Source organism: Thyridium curvatum (assembly GCF_004353045.1).
Source record: "Thyridium curvatum strain D216 chromosome Unknown NODE_12_length_601061_cov_81.036774, whole genome shotgun sequence".
Classification (NCBI taxonomy): Eukaryota; Fungi; Ascomycota; class Sordariomycetes; order Thyridiales; family Thyridiaceae; genus Thyridium; species Thyridium curvatum.
In genome coordinates this window covers 366,675-387,046 of record NW_022156767.1, presented here as the reverse complement: position 1 = coordinate 387,046, position 20,372 = coordinate 366,675, and the positions used below count along the sequence as shown (strand labels likewise).

Sequence of the window (20,372 nt, the reverse complement as noted above, 5' to 3'; positions counted from 1 at the left end):
CACATGGGAGAAAGCTCTTTTAATAGTTTTCTCTCGTGTCTTTTCACCATCATTCTGGTACTTGATACTTTAACACAGTGAAATACCACCATTGTTGATCCTGGCTGTATTGGAGCATACCGACAGCAATGTTATACGAGCTGCGTAAAGAATAATTACAAGAATCTTAGTCACGGTGGCACCGGGGCTGACAACGATCAGTAGCAGTAAGCGCGGTGCAACGCCCGGCAATGCTCAACAACACTCAAAGCCAGTAGACAAGAACACCAGTGTAAAGTTTTGAGGATGACGTTTGAGACAGGATCGCGTTGTGCAGTATTGGTAGAGACTCTGGGGATCCGCTGATCCGCGTTGTCGTAAGCCGGCAATGTTCCGCATCAGTTTGGTTCATAGGATCTCACCGCTCTTGGGATGAAGATGCAGGATCGGAACCAGATGACTTCTCCGAGACGTGCAACCTGACCGGCCTAGACTGAATGATGTAGGGCAAGGATGATGTTGACCATCCTGCAATGTAAGGTCGACATACGAACACGTCCCCTCCGGAAGTATGGGAAAGATGGTGTTCTTGTTGGGCAATAAGAGAGGTAATTTCAGATCGAAACATCTGGTTAACGGCAAATAGCAAATATCAGTGTTCATTGGTCTGAAGGTTCAGTGTCAGTGTCTGTACGAGCCACTTCATGCATGCATGTGCTCGATGAAGTTGAAGAGACGCGGTGGTCCGTGCGCTCTCACCACTCGGTATCTCTGGGCAACAACTCGAAAAGGCAGTGCGGCGCTGGTAAAAGTCCAATCAGACTATGCGCATTGTCATCAATATCATGAAGCGCTCGCAACAAACCCTGCGCAGACAGAGCTCGATTGCAGCATCTAAGAGGATATCAGTCCAGCTGCAGAACGAGCCAGTCGATGAGCCAGACGCTTTCCAGCTCACCCGCCGGGCCAAGCAACCCAGCAGTAGCGTGTCGCCGCCACCTGAAGACGCGTCTGACGCGTCGAGCGAAGATCATGCACCATCATCACCAGGATCTGTGATCAAGGGAGAGGAGGATGAGGAGGAGGAGGCAGTAGAAGCCCCGCAACCACTGCGGAAGAAGCAGAAAACAACCAAAGGTGGGACGCGGAAACCCAACGGCAATGCACAGCTCCACGAGCGCCTGTTCGGCACCGCCGCAGGACACCTACGTGCCGACCGGGAAGCGTGCGCACTCTCCGCGCGCCTGCACAACCTGAGCTACCACCGTCCCTTACTCCTCGACGGCCCGGAAGGGCCCGCAGGACGCGCATCTCTCCTGTCATGGTTCGACTCCGTGAGCACCGCGCGCGCCATGCCCTGGCGCAAGGCGTGGCTCGACCCCCGCGGCGGCGGCGGCACTGACGACGGCGACGACGACGAGATGCGCCGCCTGCTCGAGCGGCGCGCCTACGAGGTCTGGATCAGCGAGATCATGCTGCAGCAGACGCGCGTCGCCGTCGTCATCGGCTACTGGACCAGGTGGATGGCCGCCTGGCCCACGATCCGGGACCTCGCCGCCGCCGACGCCGACGACGTGCTGGCCATGTGGCGCGGGCTGGGGTACTACAGCCGCGCGACGCGCATCCACGAGGCGGCGAAGCTGGTGGTCGCGGACCCGGCCATGAGGGGCCTGCTGCCCGAGGACGCGCGCGAGCTCGCGGCCAAGGTGCCCGGCGTGGGTCCGTACACGGCCGGTGCGATATCGGCCATCGTGTACGGGCGGCCGGCGCCCATGGTTGACGGGAATGTGCTGAGGGTCTTGAGCCGCCAGTTGGGGCTGTATGTCGATGTCAAGACCGAGAAGGCTGTGATTGATCTACTGTGGGCTGCTGCAGGTGCGCTCGTCAAGGCTGTCGCGTGGGATGGCGCCGGTACGAAAGACGGCCAAGATCACTCACAGGAAGAGCCGCCGATCAGTGACAGACCCGGGCAATGGGGCCAGGCGCTCATGGAGCTCGGAAGCACAATCTGTACGCCAAAGCCAGACTGTTCTTCCTGTCCCATCACCTCGACATGTAGAGCTTATGCTGAGGGGAAACAGAAGGCGGCTAAGAAAGCTGCCGGCAAGTCTCAGACCGCACTTCGAGACGTCGAAGACCTATGCACATTCTGCCAGCCGTTTGACGAGGACCAAGACGAGGCGACGCCTTTAGAGGCTGTCTCGGATGACAACGCCAAGGCCAAACCAAAGGCGAAGAAGCAACTTACGCTGTCATCATTTGCCTTTAAACAGTCCACAGGTGGCAAACCTGCCTCGAATGCACCCCCCAAGGCAGACTCTGGCGCAGTATTGGAGGCCATTGTCAATCATGCCAAAAGGTTTCCGGTTAAGACAATCAAGAAGGCCGTCAGGCAGGAGGAGATTATCGTTTGCGCGATCCGGCGGAATGATGGCCAGTATCTGATCCAGCGGCGCCCTCAAAAGGGCCTGCTGGCCGGTCTATGGGAGTTTCCGAGCAAAGACCTGCCGACTGCAGAAGAGAGAACACCCAAGAGACGGAAACAACTCGCAAAGTCATTTGGCCCTGGTCTGTTGAGTAGTAGTACGAAGGCCGGCAGCCAGTTGCGACATCACGGAGAGCTGGGGTCGGTCCCCTGGCTGTTCTCGCATATCAAACTCACAATGCACGTCCACTTGTTCACCCTGGACGACGGAGATGAGGTGGACAGTGCATTTGTATCGAATGATCCCCAGCGCCCCCTCCGATGGAGCGACTCTATAGAAGACGAGTCGATGGGCACCGGAATGCGGAAATGCTGGGGTCTGGTGAAGGAAATCGAGTAGTTGGTCAACCACACGAGTCTAGCTTCGGCTCAAGCTGCTTCACATACATGTTAAGCCAACTGGATCTTCAGGAGTGAATCGATTCCAATTGTGGATTAATCAATGTCAATGTATATTTGAACGAATGTCCTAATCAGATACTGCACCCTGTCGAGCGACTTGCTCCGCCGGATCACAATTTGCCCTGCCTATTATCCTCACTAAGCTTGAGAATAGAACCCATACCTCCACTCTCGATCATATCGTATAGACCGGGGAGTCCGGACGAGCGACGCTTTTCTTCCTCTCGGCGGAAGAACTCCTCTGCAGTCTTGATCCTCTCGGGATGGATCTCGTCCAACAGAGCGTAGTTCCTCTTGACCACTCCTCGATTCCCGCCAGAGTGCTTCCACAGCGTCCAGAACCCCGAAAAGTTCTGCTTGAACGTCATCGTCGCAGGGTCTTTGGGGTCGGCGTTGTACCCGGCCGGCTCATCAGCTATGGGCACGTGCTCAAAGTACGCCGACGCGGGGACGTCGATGTACTGCGCGGGCTTGCCGGTGACCTTCTGGAAAGCCGCAGCAAGGTCCGCGTAGGGGATGTGGTCGATGGCCACTTCTAGATTCATGCCATCGGATCTCTCTGGGTGGTCGAAGAGCCAGCGCGCGTAGTGCTCACAGTCGTCGAGAGCGACGTGCGGGACCGCGCCATCGCCGAGCGGAACTGCCCAGGTGACAACACCATCCCGGACACGAGGCGTCATGATCGTCTTGGAGGAGATGGTCATCTCGATGTAAGGGCCCGTAGTGAAGACCGCGACGCCCATACCATGGCTTCCCCGCTGGCTGAGCATCCACTCGGCCATGCGGCCCTTGCCGTCGTAATGGCCGCAGCGAAACTCGGGGTTGTAGCCGCTCTTCTTGTACCCGTAGTCCAGGTTTCCGAAGACGAAGAACTTGATGCCCGATTCGATAGCGAGCTCATACGCGCGAATCGTCCAGTAAGTCTCCGTCTTCTCGCCCGTGTTGAACCCGTCAATGTTGACGAAGGCGCCCCAGCAGCCTGCAAAGCCCTTGCGTAGGCTGTCCTCGCTGGCGAATGTCCCCTCGACGAACTCGACGTCGCCGAGCTCGGCCAGTTGTCGTGCCCGAGCGGAGCTGGCGTCACGAGTAAGAACTCGCAAGCTGTAGGCTCCATCCTTGGCGAGGCCGCGGCATACCGGGAGGCCCTGGGCACCTGTGGCGCCAATGACGAAGATGCGACGGCTGGCCATAGATCCAATGGGTGAGTTCACTTGGTCGTAATTGTGGTCGGGGGTTTGTCCGAACTTGAAAGGCTAAGAGGCAAGAGAGGTCCGCGCCGTGCACTTAAATACTTCCGGGGGCGTTGTTCAATGTCAGAAGCGCCTAGATTGTACACTCAACTAATTTAAATCTTTATATAACATGCTGGAACTCTTACTCTGTCCGTTCTTCCCGAGCTGTTCAGTTTGCAGCTCGGCACTTAAGAGTTACATAACCCAAAATGATGATTGGCCGTTGGTCAGCTAAGAGTCGGGGCGATTTTGTAACTCCTCCGGCCGCCTCACATTTCAGACTTGACACTCTTTAAGGCTTGGGTACCGGCGCCGAGAAGAAAAAAAAATCCATTTATAATAGGCTTCCTCTTCCTTAGATCGAGAATTAAAACAAGTAATACATCTTAGTTCTCTGGGTGCAACCAGGAATAATTCAGGCGTGAGCTCTCTCGTCAATTCCGGTAGACCCGGTCAGGACTCAGGGGCGACACTACCAGTTCACAGTGTAGATTGACACAATTCACTTTTTCTATTTGATTCTAAGTTTTTATGTAATTAAAAGTTGCTTTGGAGCTATTTCTCTTCGACACTTAATCGGCTCAATCATATTTGCCCTTCGGGAAATGCCGATTCGGCTTGCCAGGCTCAATGCGCAGCCGGTAGACGTCCCGCCCCTCGAGCTTCTCCGCTCCGTACGAGAACTTGGCCCCAGAGGTGCTCGCCAGCTCCGCCATCTCCTTGCCCGACGCCATGCTGTTGCCGTCCCCGACCTTGTCGACGACGCGCCGGAGCAGGTGCGCCGCCACCAGGTGGCTGTCGTCCTGGACGACGACCCTGTTGGCGATGAGCGCGCCCCCGACGGCCAGGACGAGCTGGATGCCCGCCGACAGGCACAGGATCAGGTGCACGAACGGCCAGTGGCCCACGTTGAGCGTCGTGCCCGAGCTCGGCGTCATCCCCGTGACGTTGACCTTGGGGTTGATGAAGCCGGCCACGGCCAGGACGCCCGTCGTGAAGAGCGAGATCGTCAGCCCCTGGTCCTCCGGGTCGCCGTGGCTCGGGGAGCCGTAGACCGACTCGGCCGGGTACATCTGGTACTGTAGGCGCGGGTCCAGCGTCAGCGACGAGGCGGCGTAGCCCTGTAGCGCGATGGCGGCCGAGGCCATGGACGTCAGGTTCGTGCCGACGTTTTGCTCGGGCAGGCTCGCGTTGGTCACGTTGCCGATGGTCACGTTGCACTCGTAGAACCAGGGGTCCGTGGCCGACGCCTCGAAGGCGTAGACGACGCTGCACGAGGGCCCGCAGTGGTCGTAGTCGTTGGTCATGTAGGTCGTCTGGTCGGCGCCGCCGGCGATGGGGATGCCGACGCTGTTGACCCTGCCGCCGTCCTGCTCGGTAACGTTGATGGACAGGGTGCTGCCGTTGCCGCCGCTGATCACGGGGAAGGCTTTGCACACCGTCGTCGTGCGGATGCGGCGGTTCGTGACGACGACGATGTTGTCGGCCGGGTTGGGCGCGCTGTCGAGGAGGATGGTCTCGCAGTAGGCCTCGGGCGGACCGCAGTACACGAGAGGAGACTCGGTGGTCCAGAGCTCGCCAGGGTCTTGGGTAGTATTGAACGGGGCGTTGATGTTGAAGCCGAGGGCTATCGTGCCGTAGCTGTCTCGCATATTAGTTTCTATTCGCAGGGCGGCCAGCCGTTGACTAGAGTGATGTTAATACCTGTTTGCACCGTACTGCAATGCCCCAAGAGTGTCTGGATTTCCGGTGACTGTTCGCTGCGGTATGAGCCGTGACATATTCGCTATCGATACCAGGCCAGGATGGAAAACGGCGAACTCCTCTGCGGCGTCGACGGTATAGGTCAGGGCAAGGGATGCGACGGCGATTTGGGAGGCCTATCATCAGGCTAGGTCAGATCGTCCATGGAAGATGCAATGCGGTTTCGGGGGCACTCACAACGTGGATTGCCAGCCAAGCGGCTGCCGTAAGATGAACGGTCCATCGGGTTGATTGAAACATCAGCTGGATCACTCGAGTGATGCATTCGATACCAAGGATCATGTCCATCTGCACAAAGCAGTTCAGTCAGCCAGTCCTGCCCCAGCCAAGTTCACCGATGTGTCCCACGTACCTCCCGCAGAGACCTCTCGCGCCGACTGAGAATCCACCACCGAAGCTCAGTGGCGATGCGCTTCAAGCTACTCGCGATACTCAGACCCATCGCTATCGAGAGACCGGTGACGAGCACGTTGAACTGCCGTTTGGTCTTGTGACTCATGACGTGAAGCGACGAGTAGTGGTACAGCACGCCGTAGAGGCCGCCGATGATGGCCGCGGTCAGGAGCCATCGCAGCAGACCCATGAACAGCAGCCCCCGGAGCTGCTTGCTAGGGCAAAAGACCTTTGGCTGACCGAGCGCGGCATGCGAGCTTTCTTCATTGGATCGCTGTTGTTCCTCGACGAGGTATTTGGCCGGTTCCTGCTTCGCCTGCGGTTTCTCGGCCTCGGATGAGACGAACGACCCTGAGGCGGTTGCAGCTGCTGCACCCGGGGGGCTAGACCCGCGCCGGTCTTGGGCGTGCACCTCGTCTGCTGGGATTGCCGTAGAGTGAGCACTTTGCTCGGGCCCGTGCCGGTTGTGATCTCCTGTGCCGGACATGATCAATGCGAGGCCCTGATGACGCCGTACCGTACCCGAAGTGCCCACGGCCAAGCAGAGGGTGATTGATCACTGGGGACGGCTTTCTTTTTCCCTCGGGACATGGTTTATTTTCTTCAGCTGAAGTGCGAGTCAGGAATAGAGTTTTGGCAGCCTGGCTAGGCCTTGGGACCAGCGCCACCCCAATGCTTCACGCATTGCCCCGTCGGTAACTAGCGCACATTCCGTGAGACTTTGTTTGCGGCTTTGGTCCCAAAAAGTCGCTCTAAATCAGTCGAGCGGCAAATCAGCGAGAGCCCCATGAGGTGTAGATTCACCGCTCTGGCACGTTGTGGCTTGCTTAGAGAGATTGGCCTCTTGGTCTTCGTCCGAAGAAGAGGTACCCGAGGGTATTCGTAAGCCCTTTCAAAGATGGTTCACTCATTCTAGGTATCTACCTATCCGCAGCTAGTTTCTATGAAGGAGATAAGCAACTCCTAAACTGGACCTGAAGCTGGAAGAAAGGCAGCCTTCGCTAGCAGACCCTGAATAACGGCTGGCCATTGCCAAGGCTGGCCTGTGGCGACATCCAAGATTGGGTGGTATCACAAATCTGCGCATCGTTTCCTCAACTGGGCCGTTGCGTGACCGGCAGAAATGAACCCTCCGCGTAGAGCTGACGAGGCCTGTATCGGAAGACGCACGGAACCAGACCAGACCGTGCAGGTCGCCCGTTTGATGTGCTTGGCACTCGCGGCGCCGCTGAAACACGTCGAGCTCCAACTTCGGTGCGCCCGCCGCTTCTGCCGTCCGGCACGGGGCGTCGATCATCAATGCGCACACCGGGCCAGATGAGATGATCTCCAGGCGCCCAGACAGCAGGGAGCACTCGAGCTCTATTTAAAGGAGGGATGCGCTCGCATCGTCTTGGCGCTTTTGTTTCCCCTTTCTTTCCCATCGCTGGTCTTGATTCCTTTACATTCGCCTATCTTTTATTTATACAGAGGTAAGTCACTCCGGCTCTTGAACTTGACGGGCGAAGTTTCGCTGACGAATAAAAAGCTGTGCTCTTTCAATTCAGTCATTCCTTAATTGCCTCTTTCTTAGAACCTTTTCTTCCCCCGATATTCACAATGAAGTATACTGGCGCCTTTGTCATCTTCCTCGCCGCTTGCGTGGCAGCCAACCCCGTGATCAACGCCGCGAGGGCCGAGGAGAGCGTCAACGCCGCCGCCAGTAATGGCGAAAAGGTTTGAAGCCACAAGCACCCATCGGACAATGATATATGAGCACTAATGGCTTGCCACTCAGGGTCTCGCAGCAGCAGCGGACGCTGCCGAGGCAGTTGCCCTTGCACAGGCTGGCGACGGTAAGAAATGTCTATAAGTCATTCCACAGGAGGAGAGGAGCTAAGCTATGACTGTAGGTGGCGCGGCGACTCCCGGCGCTGTGTTCCAGTCCATCGATGCTCAGTTTGCCAAGGCGACTGATGCTGCGAATGCCAACGCCAACGCCAATGCTGATGCCAACAAGGGCAAAGATAACAAGGGCAAAGACAACAAAGGCAAAGCCAACGAGGGAAAGGCCAACGAGGGAAAGGCTAACCAGGGAAAGGCTAACCAGGGCAAGGATAACAAGGGTAAGGACAACAAGGGTAAGGACAACAAGGGCAAGAAAAACAAGAAGAACTAGACCAATGAGGTATCGAGATAGTTGAACATCACGTAGCTCATTAGTTTTCCTTGTCAAAGCTTTCTCTCTCTCATAATAGCGCAAGTGGTATCTTTATGTAAAACACTCTGGATCCCAAAATCCGACTCTAATTACCAGAAGGACATCACGTTCCCAGGACCGCTCCGGACGCCCAAGTCCTCAAGACCCATGTCGGACAAGTTCGAGTAGAACCCGAATGCATCCGCAAAGTCTCCAGACAACCACACATCCAACTCTCCGGCTGTCCTTTCTCCGTATGGATCCTGTAGCGGACCCATCATCCCAGCCCCATTCCCATTGGCGAAGGCCATGCCATTGCCCTCAGCCATAGAAGGATCCATGACCTGCTGATGACCAAGAATGTGGCCCTGTTGATTTGGCTGGCCTATGAGACCATCCCCATTTGCCTGATGATGGTCTGTGGATAAAATATGATCGTTAGCTATCGCGTTCTTATCCTGGTCTCTTTGAAAGAGGCGAGTCCTACCGGATTCTGCGTCGTCAGACAACATGCTACGCAGAATATCCGCCGACTTGGCCGCCAAGGGAAATTCCTGAGGGTCTAGATCCAGAAGACACCGGAGGCACTTGTCGAACTGCGTTCGCTGGCTCATCAACTCCTCTCCAGACAGCAGTCGTCTGAAGAAAGGCAAGCGGATAACCATAGCGATGATGGTACCCATAATCAGATATGCTATCGGGGAGAAGGAAAACGAACGTCAGTCACGAAGATCAACACCATTTCAACAGGGAAAAGAAGAAAATGGCCTACAACATATCATGTGCGGCTTTGGTGGCATAAGCCGACTGTCCTTGCGCACCGACGCCAGGCCCACCATCTCCTTGATGCTCTCCAGGCAGCTCTCGACCATGCCCTTGGCGAGCGACCGGCGCAGCATCGTGGCCAGCACGATCTTCTGCGCCTGCTCGTTGCGCGCCAGCCTCATGAGCTCCGTGCGGAAGATGAGGATGCGCGTCTCCAGGAACCGGCACCGCAGCAGGTAGTACTGCCTCTCGAGGATGCCTCCCGGGCGGAGGTCGCCGCTGAACTCGCGCAGGTGGTCTGGCAGCTCCTCGTGCCAGCGCTGCAGCCTGTCGTCGAGGTTGAGCATGGTGTTGGTGAAGTCCTCTGCTGGCATGAGGTTGTCCTCGCCCGGGGCCGGCTCGGAGAGAACCCTGGTAATTACATATTTAGTTAGCGTGCCAGATCGACGTGAAGAGTTGGGAGATAAATATACCTGACTAGAAAGTTCACAATATCTGATAGGGTGAGGCCATAGCGGAAGAAGGATATCCGGGATGGCACATCTGGAGGTTGCTCCTTGTCGGGAAGCGACGGATCCAGTTCCATCATTTCATCATCGATGTCTTGTGGGAGGGGAGATATTTTGAAGGTACCGCCGGCTGGGAAGTGGCCGTACGTGATATTTTGCATTCTGTCGAAAGGGTCAATACTTCAAGCTTATACCAACAAAGAGTCAGAATCTCCGAAAACTGACCTGGACATCCAGATGGCAGCACACCACGTCCTGTGTCTCTCCTCTCTCTCCGCCTGACTTGCGTCTGAGATCGGCAGGTGCAAGCCCAGACCTTCTGCTATGCGGTGTGCCATGCCGCAGTACACCCAACTCTCGTGAAACTTACCCGTCCGACGAAGATAGCGTGTCATGAGCAAGAGCGCCTGGGCGGCCTGGAGCGAGCCGACTTCCAGCAGGTCTGAGAAGATGATGTTCCTCGCGCGGTCGAAGAAGGACTGACCCACGGATTCGGGGCTCGTGTCTGGTGTACCGGGCGTGAGGTAAAGTTGCGCAACAGCAATCATGGCTGCGAGCAGACAGTATTGCCCCGCCGTGTCTAGAGTGATAGGTGAAGACCCATTCCCTGGCCCGGTGTGCTCCCAAAGCATACGGTAGCGGTGCTGGAAGAGCGTGCGATGAACGATGGGCAGCGTGACGTGGTCCCACTCCCAGTAGCCCTGGAGAAGGTCATCGGCGACAGACCGAGGAGGGAGCATCATGTTGGCAACACAAGCTGAGCTCGGCTGTCGGTTCGCAGACTTGTTGGTCTGAAGGTGCGGAAACAGAGATCGTATGGGCGGAAGTCTGCTCGACCCCTGCGCGCCGTCGCCATCCCGTCTGCGGGGCCGGCTCCCAGGCGGAGGAGTATGCCGTGCAAAGGCCTCCTCGGCTTGGGCCATGAAGCCGGCAAAGCTAGATTGGCCCAAGGGATTCTGAGCTGGTGCGCTGCCGAGGCGGTCTGCCGTTTCGGCGAGGGACTCTCCACGCTTTCGGGTAGCTGGCCTGCTACTGGAGACCGAGGCGACTGATGCGCGGGCGGCAACTGATGGGCTCGCTTCGCTGGAGGCGGCGGTGAGCGGTGGCCGGTCTGCATTGGCCATGCCCTGCGAAATCGGAAATGGCTGTGAGTACTCAGCATGTTGGTAATAACGGGAGTATAAAGTACACACCTTAATATGTTGCTGCTGCTCAACCTGTTGCTGCCATTGCTCCAACTCATTGATACGTTTTTGCAGCGCCTTCACATAGCTACAGTCATGGCATCGTTAGCATGGGTGCCATCCACGAACGAAAGGAGTAAATAAAGCATGCTCGAGAGACAGACCTCTTGCTGGACGCGATAGGGCCGTCCGCCTCGGGATAGATGCACTTGTCTCTGCCCCACCCCTTCCGTCGACATGTCTCACAGACGGGACGCGAGCCATCGCAGCGGACCTTGCGATCTCGACACTCACGGCACGCGAGGGAGCGGCTCTTGTGGCGTTTAGACGGGCGCTCGTCCTCGGCCGCCGACGGCGAGGCGTGCCGCGTAGAGACGCTGCCATTCCTCTTGACCGGCGAGACCTCATCGTGCTCGGCAGTTGGTAACGGAGCATCCATTATTCGTGCATGCGGCGGCTACTGTATGAGTAGCAGCAAGCAACAACAACGGCGGCAGGGGGTCCGATATGATCTCCCCGAGATGATCTGGGGAAAGTCGGGGTGAAGGAGGGAAGGCAAAACGGGGAGGGCCGGGGAGTTGGAGGGAAGCCTGTTAAAAGCGGAGAAGAGCACGAAATTCTCCCCGATCTAAACTCTATCTGGCTCTGGGCGACGATGGCTTCGGGCTAGGTCGAATCCGGATCCCGCATAACAGAAGAGGACCGGAGGAGAAAGGGTAGAAATAGGGTGGTATCGCCCTGCCATGGTATCAACCGGCTTTCTCGAAACAAGGCAGAGAGGCATGGTGATCCACTGCTGCAGGAACAACGAACCGCACTGGCGGCTGCACTCCGACCTTGCCACCAACCCAGTTGGTCCAGGGCACTACCACGATTCGGCGACTTGCAATTGGCCTAAGAGAACCATTTACAACAAAGAGTCTATGCTTTGAAATGAACGATATGCGTCTATCTCAGACTGCTGAAGCATCTACAAGGTAACAAACATCTCAAACCTGTGCCCTATCACCAACCGGAGACTCAATGCGGGGAAGTGTTTGTACTGTGAATTCAAGTGGGGGTATGGGGTTTCTCGAATACCACATGGGCGCGAAACGCGACTCCGATTCGGCGCTGCGAAAGCGGAGAGAGAGTTGAGTTATGATGATGATTTGCCCTGGAAACCAACTTTGGTTCGGTTGCCTTCTCTCCCCTTTCATTTTGCCTCCGTTGATCCTCTCTACTGAAGCACAACCCAACGATCATGCCGCAAGAGGAGAAAACCATCTCGGGCTGGACGACTGCCCCAACAAGTCAGCAGGAAGCTTCTCAGGTTGTGCTGAAGTCAGACGATCCAACATGCCCTGGAGCTTTCTTTACTTTTGAGGCAGTCCGACCCAATGTCTTCAGGACTACCTTCATCTCCGAGAGTCATCCTCTGCCGCCTCACCCCAGCTGTCCTCGGCCAGCTCGAGAACTCGAGGCCACCAATATCACCATCCAAGATTCAGGCAAGTGTAAGGAGCTGCAGGTGGGAAACATCACAGCCAAGGTAGACTGGAATGGCCTGACTCCGCATGTGTCCGTCTCGCTCAGCGGTGATTCCGGCTCCGTTCTCCTCCATGCCGACGTGCCTGAACGAGCCTATGTGCTCGACGGACCAGGCGTAGCGCACTACTCCCGCTACCAAAGAAACACTCTACACGTCGGCCTGGGCGAGAAGGCGGCGCCGATGGACCTCTCTGGCCGTCGCTTCCAACTCTCGGCGACAGACAGTTTCGGTTATGATGTGTACCGGACTGACCCTCTTTACAAGAACATCCCGCTGCTGATCAATGCCACGCCGCAGGGCTGTGTGGCGTTATTCTCTACCAGCTTGACGAGGGGGCAGTATTCCATCGGCTCCGAGATGGACGGCATGTGGGGTTTCTACAAGGTGTACAGACAAGACTTTGGGGGGTTGGAAGAGTACATGATAATTGGCAAGACCCTCAGCGACATTGTCAAGTCGTATGCCGATCTCGTGGGCTACCCGCTTCTGGTTCCTCGCTGGGCATTTGGGTACCTGTCGGGCGGCATGAAGTACTCGATGCTCGACGAGCCCCGTGCCTCCGAGTCCTTGCTTGACTTGGCGAGGAAGATGAAGCAGCACGACATTCCCTGCTCTGCCTACCAGATGTCATCCGGGTACACCGTCTCTGAGACGCCTCCCAAAACTCGGAACGTCTTCACTTGGAACCGCCACAGATTTCCAGACCCAGAAGGATTTATAGAGGAGTTCCACAAACACGGCATGCGGCTCCTGGCGAACGTGAAGCCGTATGTTCTGGCCAGTCATCCCGAGTACGAGAAGCTCAAGGCGGCAGGAGCACTGTTCTGGGACCCTTCTACCAAGCAGACGGCTTTGACACGTCTTTGGAGTGCTGGGGGTGGCGAGAGCGACATTGGCGGCCATATCGACTTCACATCCGAGGCTGGCTTCAAGTGGTGGTATGAAGGTGTCAAGAAGCTGCGCGAGCAGGGCATTGACTGTATCTGGAATGACAATAATGAGTACACCATCACTGATGACAAGTGGGAATGCGCCCTGAACAACCCTGCGCTTGAAGTCCCGCAGACGCACAAGCAGCGCCCTCAAGTCGGAGTGTGGGGTCGCAGCTTACACACCGAACTCCATGGCAAAGCGTCGCACGATGCCCTCGTGGATGCCGCACCGGAGGAGCGACCTTTTGTCCTGACGCGCAGCGCCACGACTGGAACCATGAGATATGCCTGCAGCAGCTGGAGCGGCGACAATATCACGAGCTGGGAGGGTATGAAGGGCGCAAACGCCCTGTCCCTGACAGCTGGGATGTGTCTGATGCACTGCTACGGCCACGACATTGGCGGCTTCGAGGGTCCTCAGCCAACCCCCGAGCTACTCCTCCGCTGGGTCCAGCAGGGCATCTACTCCCCTCGCTTTGCGATCAATTGCTTCAAGACGGGCAGCGACAACAACGTCGGCGATGTCATTGAGCCGTGGATGTATCCCGCCATCACGCCTCTCGTCCGTAAAGCGATCAAACGCCGCTACGCTATGATTCCGTACCTGTACTCACTCATGATCGAGGGCCACCTGACGTCAAAGCCACCTCAGCGGTGGACCGGATGGGGCTTTGAGGCCGATCCGGAAATTTGGACGCGGAAGATTATGGATGGTGAGACCCAGTACTGGCTTGGCGACAGTCTCCTCATCGGTGGTGTTTTCGAGGCCGGCGTGAGAGAAGGTCGCGTCTATCTCCCCAAGGCCTCCGATGGTGATGAAGGCTACATCAACCTGAACGCTCCGTATCAATACCTGCCTGCGGGACAGTGGGCGACCATTGATGCGGAATGGCATGGCGCTGGAATCCCAGTTCTCGGCAGGGTCGGCAAGGCTCTCCCCGTCGGAAAGGATGTTCAAGTTCTGTCTCCTGGTGAGACGGTCAACGTTGCAGACTTGCCGCTGGATGATTACAGAGGCGTCGAGATCTTCCCTCCCCAGGGTGATTCCAACGGCAAGTGGTACTCTACGACATGGTACGAAGACGACGGTGTGTCCGCCGTGCACATGAATAAGATATCAAACTACGCTATCTCCTACAGCACGAGCAAGGGCCGTATCACTGTCAAGTTCTCGAAGAACGAGGAAGGCGGGTTCAAGGCACTTTGGAACTCGCTCGTTATCATCTTACCGCCTGGAGATGAGAGGGTCGTCAGTGGTGGAGATTGGCATGCAGTGAGAGAGCTACCCTTGGATTATGATGGTAGAAGACGGTTTGAACTTGCATAGACAAAGAATGGTCAAAAACGGGGAAAGAAATCGATGTTCACTCAGGGAACTGAAGATATGCTACGACAAATAGAAACTATAGCCATATCCTAAGACTTATCAATTTTGCCTCGGTTTGGGAAGCGGATAGCCTCCAATCTTGCGGAAAAAGCTTGTCGCCTGTGCAAAGACTTGAGCAATAGTATCGCCTACCCAAATAGCCAGGGAGGCTGCGATAGGCCCCTCCAGCTCTTGAAATGTTCCTCCTGCGACCTGAATAGATAAGCAGCTGCAAAGAACATAGCATGGACAGGCTGCACTACACACATACCAAACAACATTTGCCTTGCAGGCCGGTGTCTAGCGACATATGGGTGATTCCGCGGGCCACATCTTGAGGGGTATTGGTAGGAAGGCCCTCGGCTTTCCAAGCCGCCGAGTAGCCCTCTGTGATGTGTGTTGGGGTGATGAAGGGAGCCACACAGTTGACACGGACCCCGAGGCGTCCAGCTGGAGCATGCGATGATCGCAAGAGGCCTATCACGCCGTGCTTGGAAGAGATGTATGAGACCACTTCTGTTCCTCCGAAATAACCTGATGTCGAGGAAACAAGGACCACAGAGCCCCGCCACCCTGAAGGATCCGGGAGATTCTGCTGCATATGGAAAACAGCAAGTCTCAGAGCTTTTGCACAACAATCAGCACTCCTCACCAGAATCTGAACACTCAAACCGACACCTACTGTTCATAGTCCCTTTTAAGTTCACATCAATTACCTTTCCGGTGCCATTGTCTTTCAGATCTCCAGCCTCGTCTGTCTCAAACTCGAAGAACCTGGTCGTTTCCATGATACCTGCATTGGCAATGACGATATCGACCTTCCCAAACCGGCTGATAGTCTCCTTGAAAAGACGCTGCACATCTTCAAAGTCGATAATATTGACTGGGACGAATAAAGCGCGTCGGGCGTCCTCAAGGTCCTCAATAGCAGCCTCAGCCGATGGTTTGGCCCCTGGAAGGTCCGCAATCACGACATTTGCGCCAGATGCATGGTACATGCGGACCGTCTCGAGGCCGATGCCGTTCGCGCCGCCTGTCACGATGGCAGTCTTGCCAGAAAGGCTGTCAAGAAGCGTCGAGTCTGAAACAAGTGACATGGTGAGAAGCAAAAGTATCACACAATGATACCGGGAGATAATAAGAATCCACACTCCATAGGGGTCGAAATATGGTTAAATAAGCTATATGATGTGAATAAAGTAGAGTACATGCGAGCAAGGAGATGTCTGCCCACTCGATACATCTTCGGGCTTGGTGGGCATCCCCAATCATCTCCGGTTCCCTTCGGACAACTGTGGATCATTCAACAGGAACATTGAACGGCAAGTTGCCGGTGCCGAACTAGCCCAGGACCATGGCGAGTGGAAAGGTGTAGGAGAACCAAGATTAAGAGAGTCCGAAACACGAATTCCTAATTGGACTAACCTTTTACACGCGAAACGAAGAATACAATCGACTTGATTTCCAACGGGCTAGGGTTAACCCATATCAATTACGTAGATGTGTTTATTGAGAAGCTGAAACTACAAGCTCTGTTTGTTTTGTGCATCTGCCAAGAAGCCAGTCATATCCCAGTTTAATATCTCGAAAGATCTCTCATCCTCCAGGAACAGTGCTGGGTCTAGATCACCGAGCACACCAGCTCCCCAAGTAATCTGATCAAGTGGCTCAGGAGAGAAGTTTACTATCCCTTCTGGGTTCAAGATCGCCGGAACGTCAGTCTCATCCTGGCCTTCCTCATCCATGGGTGGCGTATGTTGCGTTATAACTGGAACCGACTCTGGTGTTGCAGTCTGCACTTGTGATGCCAGCCGTCGCATGTATGCTTGCGTTGTGTGTTCTCCGCCCAGGATGACAGATATGTCGGGAACAAGACGCGCAGCGTCTTCGGGAGACTTTGGGTCGGTAGCCCTGTTCTCGTAGAGAGTGAGCATCCGTAATAAGATCTGTCGACCCCGTGTTGCTACTGGCACCGGGCAGCCCTGGACTTCTAGCATCTTCAAATCTGTAGCCATATTCCTGAGCTTCTGCTGGACATCTGGAATCGGGAGTGTTCCTTCGATCAGCAGCAGTGCTGCGATAGTGACAGCCACAGAGAATATCTGATATGCCTGGGCGAGAAATTTGAGACGTGAGGTCGGTGCTCTGTCTATCCGGAGTGTTTGGTATACAACCAACGCACCTTCTGCCGCTTTGACGACGTTGTCCCATGCGCCTTCCACTCGCGCTGCGAGGAATGGTTTGTACATACGTATCCGTTGAGTGCTAATGCAAGTTCGCAGGATATGATTCTGCCAAGTGAGTATCTCATAGAGAGGTGCAGCAATGCGAGGGGGCTGGCCGCGGTCATCGAGCTGAAAGTACCACGGCAGCTTTGCGACTACCTCCAGAATCTCAGCATCCAGTGTTTGGATATCGTCATACGATCCAAAGCCAGCCCCGTTATTGGCACAGAAATGGCGGTTGAGGATCTGGAATACGCGTGCTCTGTGGATGTTCATACTCATACAGGATGGCTGGTCTATCGTTTTTGGATTGACTGAGGTTTCTGTCATGTCATCGTCGTCACAGTTCAGTGGCAGGGGTACACCTGGATATTGGAGCCTGATGAGTGGCTGTCTGTCCAGGCAAATGGTTTGAAACCTGGTTTTCGTTAGATCACCCGCCAAGCTTTGATCGCACAAAATATAATTATCTTACATATCAGAATCGACAAGATCCCACCAGAGACGATGGCGCATCTCATCTTGCAGACAAGATGATGGTGATGTATCTCTGTCCAGGTTGATGGCTTGGGCATGTCTTACAGCTTGCCCCAAGTGCCTGTAATTGGTGAGTGTCATCTGCCGACACTTAAGGAAGAGGGATTACCTACGAATTCATGGTCTCAATGTTGTTGGTCGCATACCAGTACAGCTGCGTAACCGAAAATGTCTGAAGTTGAGTCAAGCAAGGCCTCACGTCGTACTCCCCTGCCCGCAAAGCGTGTTGAGACGCGATATGCCACACGCGCGCGAGATGGCGAATCGCACCACGGGGACATCCTACTATCTCAACCGCTTCCACAGGCACATAGAGTGCTGCCACGGAAATCACAGTGAGAAGCAGCGACAGCCAGATGAGATCAACCTGGTCTGGCCTTGTATCCCAGAGATTGGAGTACTCTCGACGGAAGGAAGGGCCATGAATTGTCTGGAATATCCAATTGACGTGTTCCAAGTAGTAATTGGTGAGAAGATCGCACTGAGGTCTGGATGGCAATACGGACATCAGCTGCTGGCGCCAGAGATGTTTAGCATGTGAAGGGTCGAGGAAGCTCCACCAAGATGGAAGAGATTCTTGTGTACGGTTGGCCTCTGCCAAAATCTGGGGTAATGATGCTGGCGCCTGTCCATCCATCGTCGTACCCAGGCCTATGAGCTTGGCTAAGGATGCAAACCCCTCTGAGACCGCTGCTGATGTTGAGCTCTGTTCACCGACATGTCCACCCGTAGGAAGAACGCTGCTGTCCGTCCCTTGATTGGAGTCGACAACTTCTTGTGAGCCATTGCAGTCACCACCCAGGAGGGGACTTCGTATCGCGTAGGCATCGAGCTGCTCAGAGACTCGCTGCTCCCGCTGTGGTGCTGACGCAGGACCCCGCTTTCTTCGTGGAGGCGCTGGATTCTGAAGACACTGCGTCTCGCGATGATAGCGAATGCAAGTGCCGCATGGCACTCGGCGATCACATCGGAGCTTATGCTGACGACAAGCCCGGCAGCTCAGAGGCGTCCTCTTGCCACCTCCCCGGCGACGTGGGACCGGAGTTTGCGCCATGGCGTCCTCTGTAGACTTGACATTGACCCCGGTTTCTGCAGATGGTGGGCCGGACATGCTGTGTAACTTATTGAGACCTCTTTCGCCGGAGACAGCGGGTTTGATGAGACGTGAGCAGCTATCTCCTTTGTATTCGGAGCAGGGCAGTCGTCGGAATTCAATTCGGAGAAGAGAAAAAGACAAGGAAGGGAGGGCACCAGATACATCTCCACCAATGATCGCCAGATCCCGCCCGGATATCCACAAGGGCGTGCCGGGGCCAGCTGACTCACTAAGCCACGGGCCTTGCCCTATTCTGTTCCACTGGCTTCAGCCCAGGCCATATCGACTGGATGGAGCCCGTTTGAACCCTAACATCAATAAGGTAGGTGTCTGTGAGGCGCCTTAAGCTTGATTCCGTGGTAGGACCGCACAGTGTGGTGCCATTGATTAACAGTTCCTTTGATTGTCTAGGATGGCCACCTTTTCCTGAGTGCTATTCGGTAGACGTTTTCCAGTGCCCCCCAGGACCAATATCTCCCTTGAACGGCTGGCTTTTGAGCAGTCCCTGTGTGACAATCTCATCCTCGTGATTCTCCAAGTCTTGCACATCCCAGTTCGCCACAATGAAACGTCCGCGGAGGAAATCAGCATGTTTACCAGATAGGTAGATGGTGAGACTGCCAAAGAGTTCGGCTAAGTCGAGTTTCTCATCAGTCTATAACGCGCGGATTCCCAACAGGCCGGGTTGCAAGCTTACGAGTGTCTTTTGCGTATACCTCGAGCTCCTTGCGGAGGACGGGGCTCTTTGACATCCCGGGATGGACATTGAAGACCCGGATAGTACTGTATTCTAGAGGGATGATCTGTCAGCGAGTCCTGCGGCCAGACCCCGATGCCCTTTCATATGAGCTTACCAGCATGAAGTTGGTCCACAAGCATGTTTCCAGCTGCCTTGGCAGCTGTGTAGGATGACTGTCCGGGGCTTGCAAAGTAGGATGCAGCGGTCCCAGTCTGGATGAAGGTTGCTTCTCGGCTGTGGCTTACTCTTGCCAAAGCCCTGGCGATTAGGAATGTCCCCTTCGTATTTATCTCCTAAAATAAGAGCAATGGCGGCTAGCGTCAGGGTCGAAGTGTCAGCATTATTGCAGTTCTGCTACTCACAAATGCTCGCCACCACTCGTCAACCGGGGCTTCCTTCAACTCAACAACCGGGCCCAATACACCGGCGGCATGGATGACCACGTCCACCTGACCGAAGCTGTTGACGGCCTCGGTGAATAGGTTGTCGACATCCTTCTCTGAAGAGACGTCCGTTCTTACTGCTAATGTCTTGACTGCAGGAGCAATGTCGCGGAGATTCGTGGCAACGTGAGTGATGCGCTCTTGATTTCTCGCTGCTAGGACGATTGCCCGAGCGCCTGCCCTCGCCCACTGCAGACATGCACCCTAAATAAGGGGTAAGATCACCAGTCGATCCGTCTCCGTATTGTAGGGACGAACTTACCTCGCCAAATCCACTCCCAGCGCCAGTAACGAGGACTACTTTATCGTGGGCAATGCCTCGAATCTTCTCATTTGTGGTATCTATGGCGGGATAGACATCTCGGTGAACTATTGATGTAAATTGCAGGACCTCAGTCCAGTAGTCTGGATGGGAAGGATCGAGGGGCATTGCGGGAATGAAGAGGCCTTGTTGATCGAAATCGGGCGGTTGATTGTTGGGCAAATATTGAAAGCAAGGCAAATGAAAGTCAGGAAAGGTCTCGCTAGACTAGTGCAGGGCACTGAAATGCTATTTATGCTAGCTAAGATTGGGGAACGTCGCTACGGGACGTGGCTGACTGGAGACTAAG

At 55.3% G+C, this 20,372-nt stretch overlaps 8 protein-coding genes across 8 annotated transcripts; 3 read left to right on the top strand and 5 right to left on the bottom strand.

Annotated features, from left to right (window-relative positions):
* Positions 1 to 824: 824 nt before the first annotated feature.
* Positions 825 to 2,804, top strand: E0L32_002938 (uncharacterized protein; the record flags this gene model as incomplete). The annotated part of the gene is made up of 1 exon (XM_031137182.1): positions 825 to 2,804. One exon carries the CDS (start codon positions 825 to 827, stop codon positions 2,802 to 2,804), a length of 1,980 nt encoding a protein of 659 aa, XP_030999548.1.
* Positions 2,805 to 2,976: 172 nt separating this feature from the next.
* E0L32_002937 (uncharacterized protein) lies at positions 2,977 to 4,056 on the bottom strand (the record flags this gene model as incomplete). Its single annotated transcript, XM_031137181.1, has 1 exon — positions 2,977 to 4,056. The coding sequence occupies one exon, from the start codon at positions 4,054 to 4,056 to the stop codon at positions 2,977 to 2,979; it is 1,080 nt and encodes a 359-aa protein (XP_030999547.1).
* A 623-nt stretch (positions 4,057 to 4,679) lies between these two features.
* Positions 4,680 to 6,742, bottom strand: E0L32_002936 (uncharacterized protein; the record flags this gene model as incomplete). The annotated part of the gene is made up of 4 exons (XM_031137180.1): positions 4,680 to 5,739; positions 5,803 to 5,978; positions 6,040 to 6,150; positions 6,215 to 6,742. The coding sequence occupies 4 exons, from the start codon at positions 6,740 to 6,742 to the stop codon at positions 4,680 to 4,682; spliced, it is 1,875 nt and encodes a 624-aa protein (XP_030999546.1).
* A 1,112-nt stretch (positions 6,743 to 7,854) lies between these two features.
* Positions 7,855 to 8,413, top strand: E0L32_002935 (uncharacterized protein; the record flags this gene model as incomplete). The annotated part of the gene is made up of 3 exons (XM_031137179.1): positions 7,855 to 7,971; positions 8,033 to 8,090; positions 8,148 to 8,413. 3 exons carry the CDS (start codon positions 7,855 to 7,857, stop codon positions 8,411 to 8,413), a joined length of 441 nt encoding a protein of 146 aa, XP_030999545.1.
* Positions 8,414 to 8,544: 131 nt separating this feature from the next.
* E0L32_002934 (uncharacterized protein) lies at positions 8,545 to 11,331 on the bottom strand (the record flags this gene model as incomplete). The annotated part of the gene is made up of 7 exons (XM_031137178.1): positions 8,545 to 9,128; positions 9,207 to 9,610; positions 9,673 to 9,870; positions 9,934 to 10,030; positions 10,079 to 10,853; positions 10,902 to 10,980; positions 11,057 to 11,331. The coding sequence occupies 7 exons, from the start codon at positions 11,329 to 11,331 to the stop codon at positions 8,545 to 8,547; spliced, it is 2,412 nt and encodes an 803-aa protein (XP_030999544.1).
* An 804-nt stretch (positions 11,332 to 12,135) lies between these two features.
* On the top strand, positions 12,136 to 14,682 carry E0L32_002933 (uncharacterized protein; the record flags this gene model as incomplete). Its single annotated transcript, XM_031137177.1, has 1 exon — positions 12,136 to 14,682. The coding sequence occupies one exon, from the start codon at positions 12,136 to 12,138 to the stop codon at positions 14,680 to 14,682; it is 2,547 nt and encodes an 848-aa protein (XP_030999543.1).
* Positions 14,683 to 14,781: 99 nt separating this feature from the next.
* On the bottom strand, positions 14,782 to 18,594 carry E0L32_002932 (uncharacterized protein; the record flags this gene model as incomplete). Its single annotated transcript, XM_031137176.1, has 6 exons — positions 14,782 to 14,934; positions 14,993 to 15,345; positions 15,404 to 15,783; positions 16,249 to 17,208; positions 17,422 to 17,544; positions 17,597 to 18,594. 6 exons carry the CDS (start codon positions 18,592 to 18,594, stop codon positions 14,782 to 14,784), a joined length of 2,967 nt encoding a protein of 988 aa, XP_030999542.1.
* Positions 18,595 to 19,012: 418 nt separating this feature from the next.
* On the bottom strand, positions 19,013 to 20,191 carry E0L32_002931 (uncharacterized protein; the record flags this gene model as incomplete). Its single annotated transcript, XM_031137175.1, has 5 exons — positions 19,013 to 19,212; positions 19,277 to 19,369; positions 19,434 to 19,611; positions 19,681 to 19,965; positions 20,024 to 20,191. 5 exons carry the CDS (start codon positions 20,189 to 20,191, stop codon positions 19,013 to 19,015), a joined length of 924 nt encoding a protein of 307 aa, XP_030999541.1.
* Between the last annotated feature and the right edge of the window lie 181 nt (positions 20,192 to 20,372).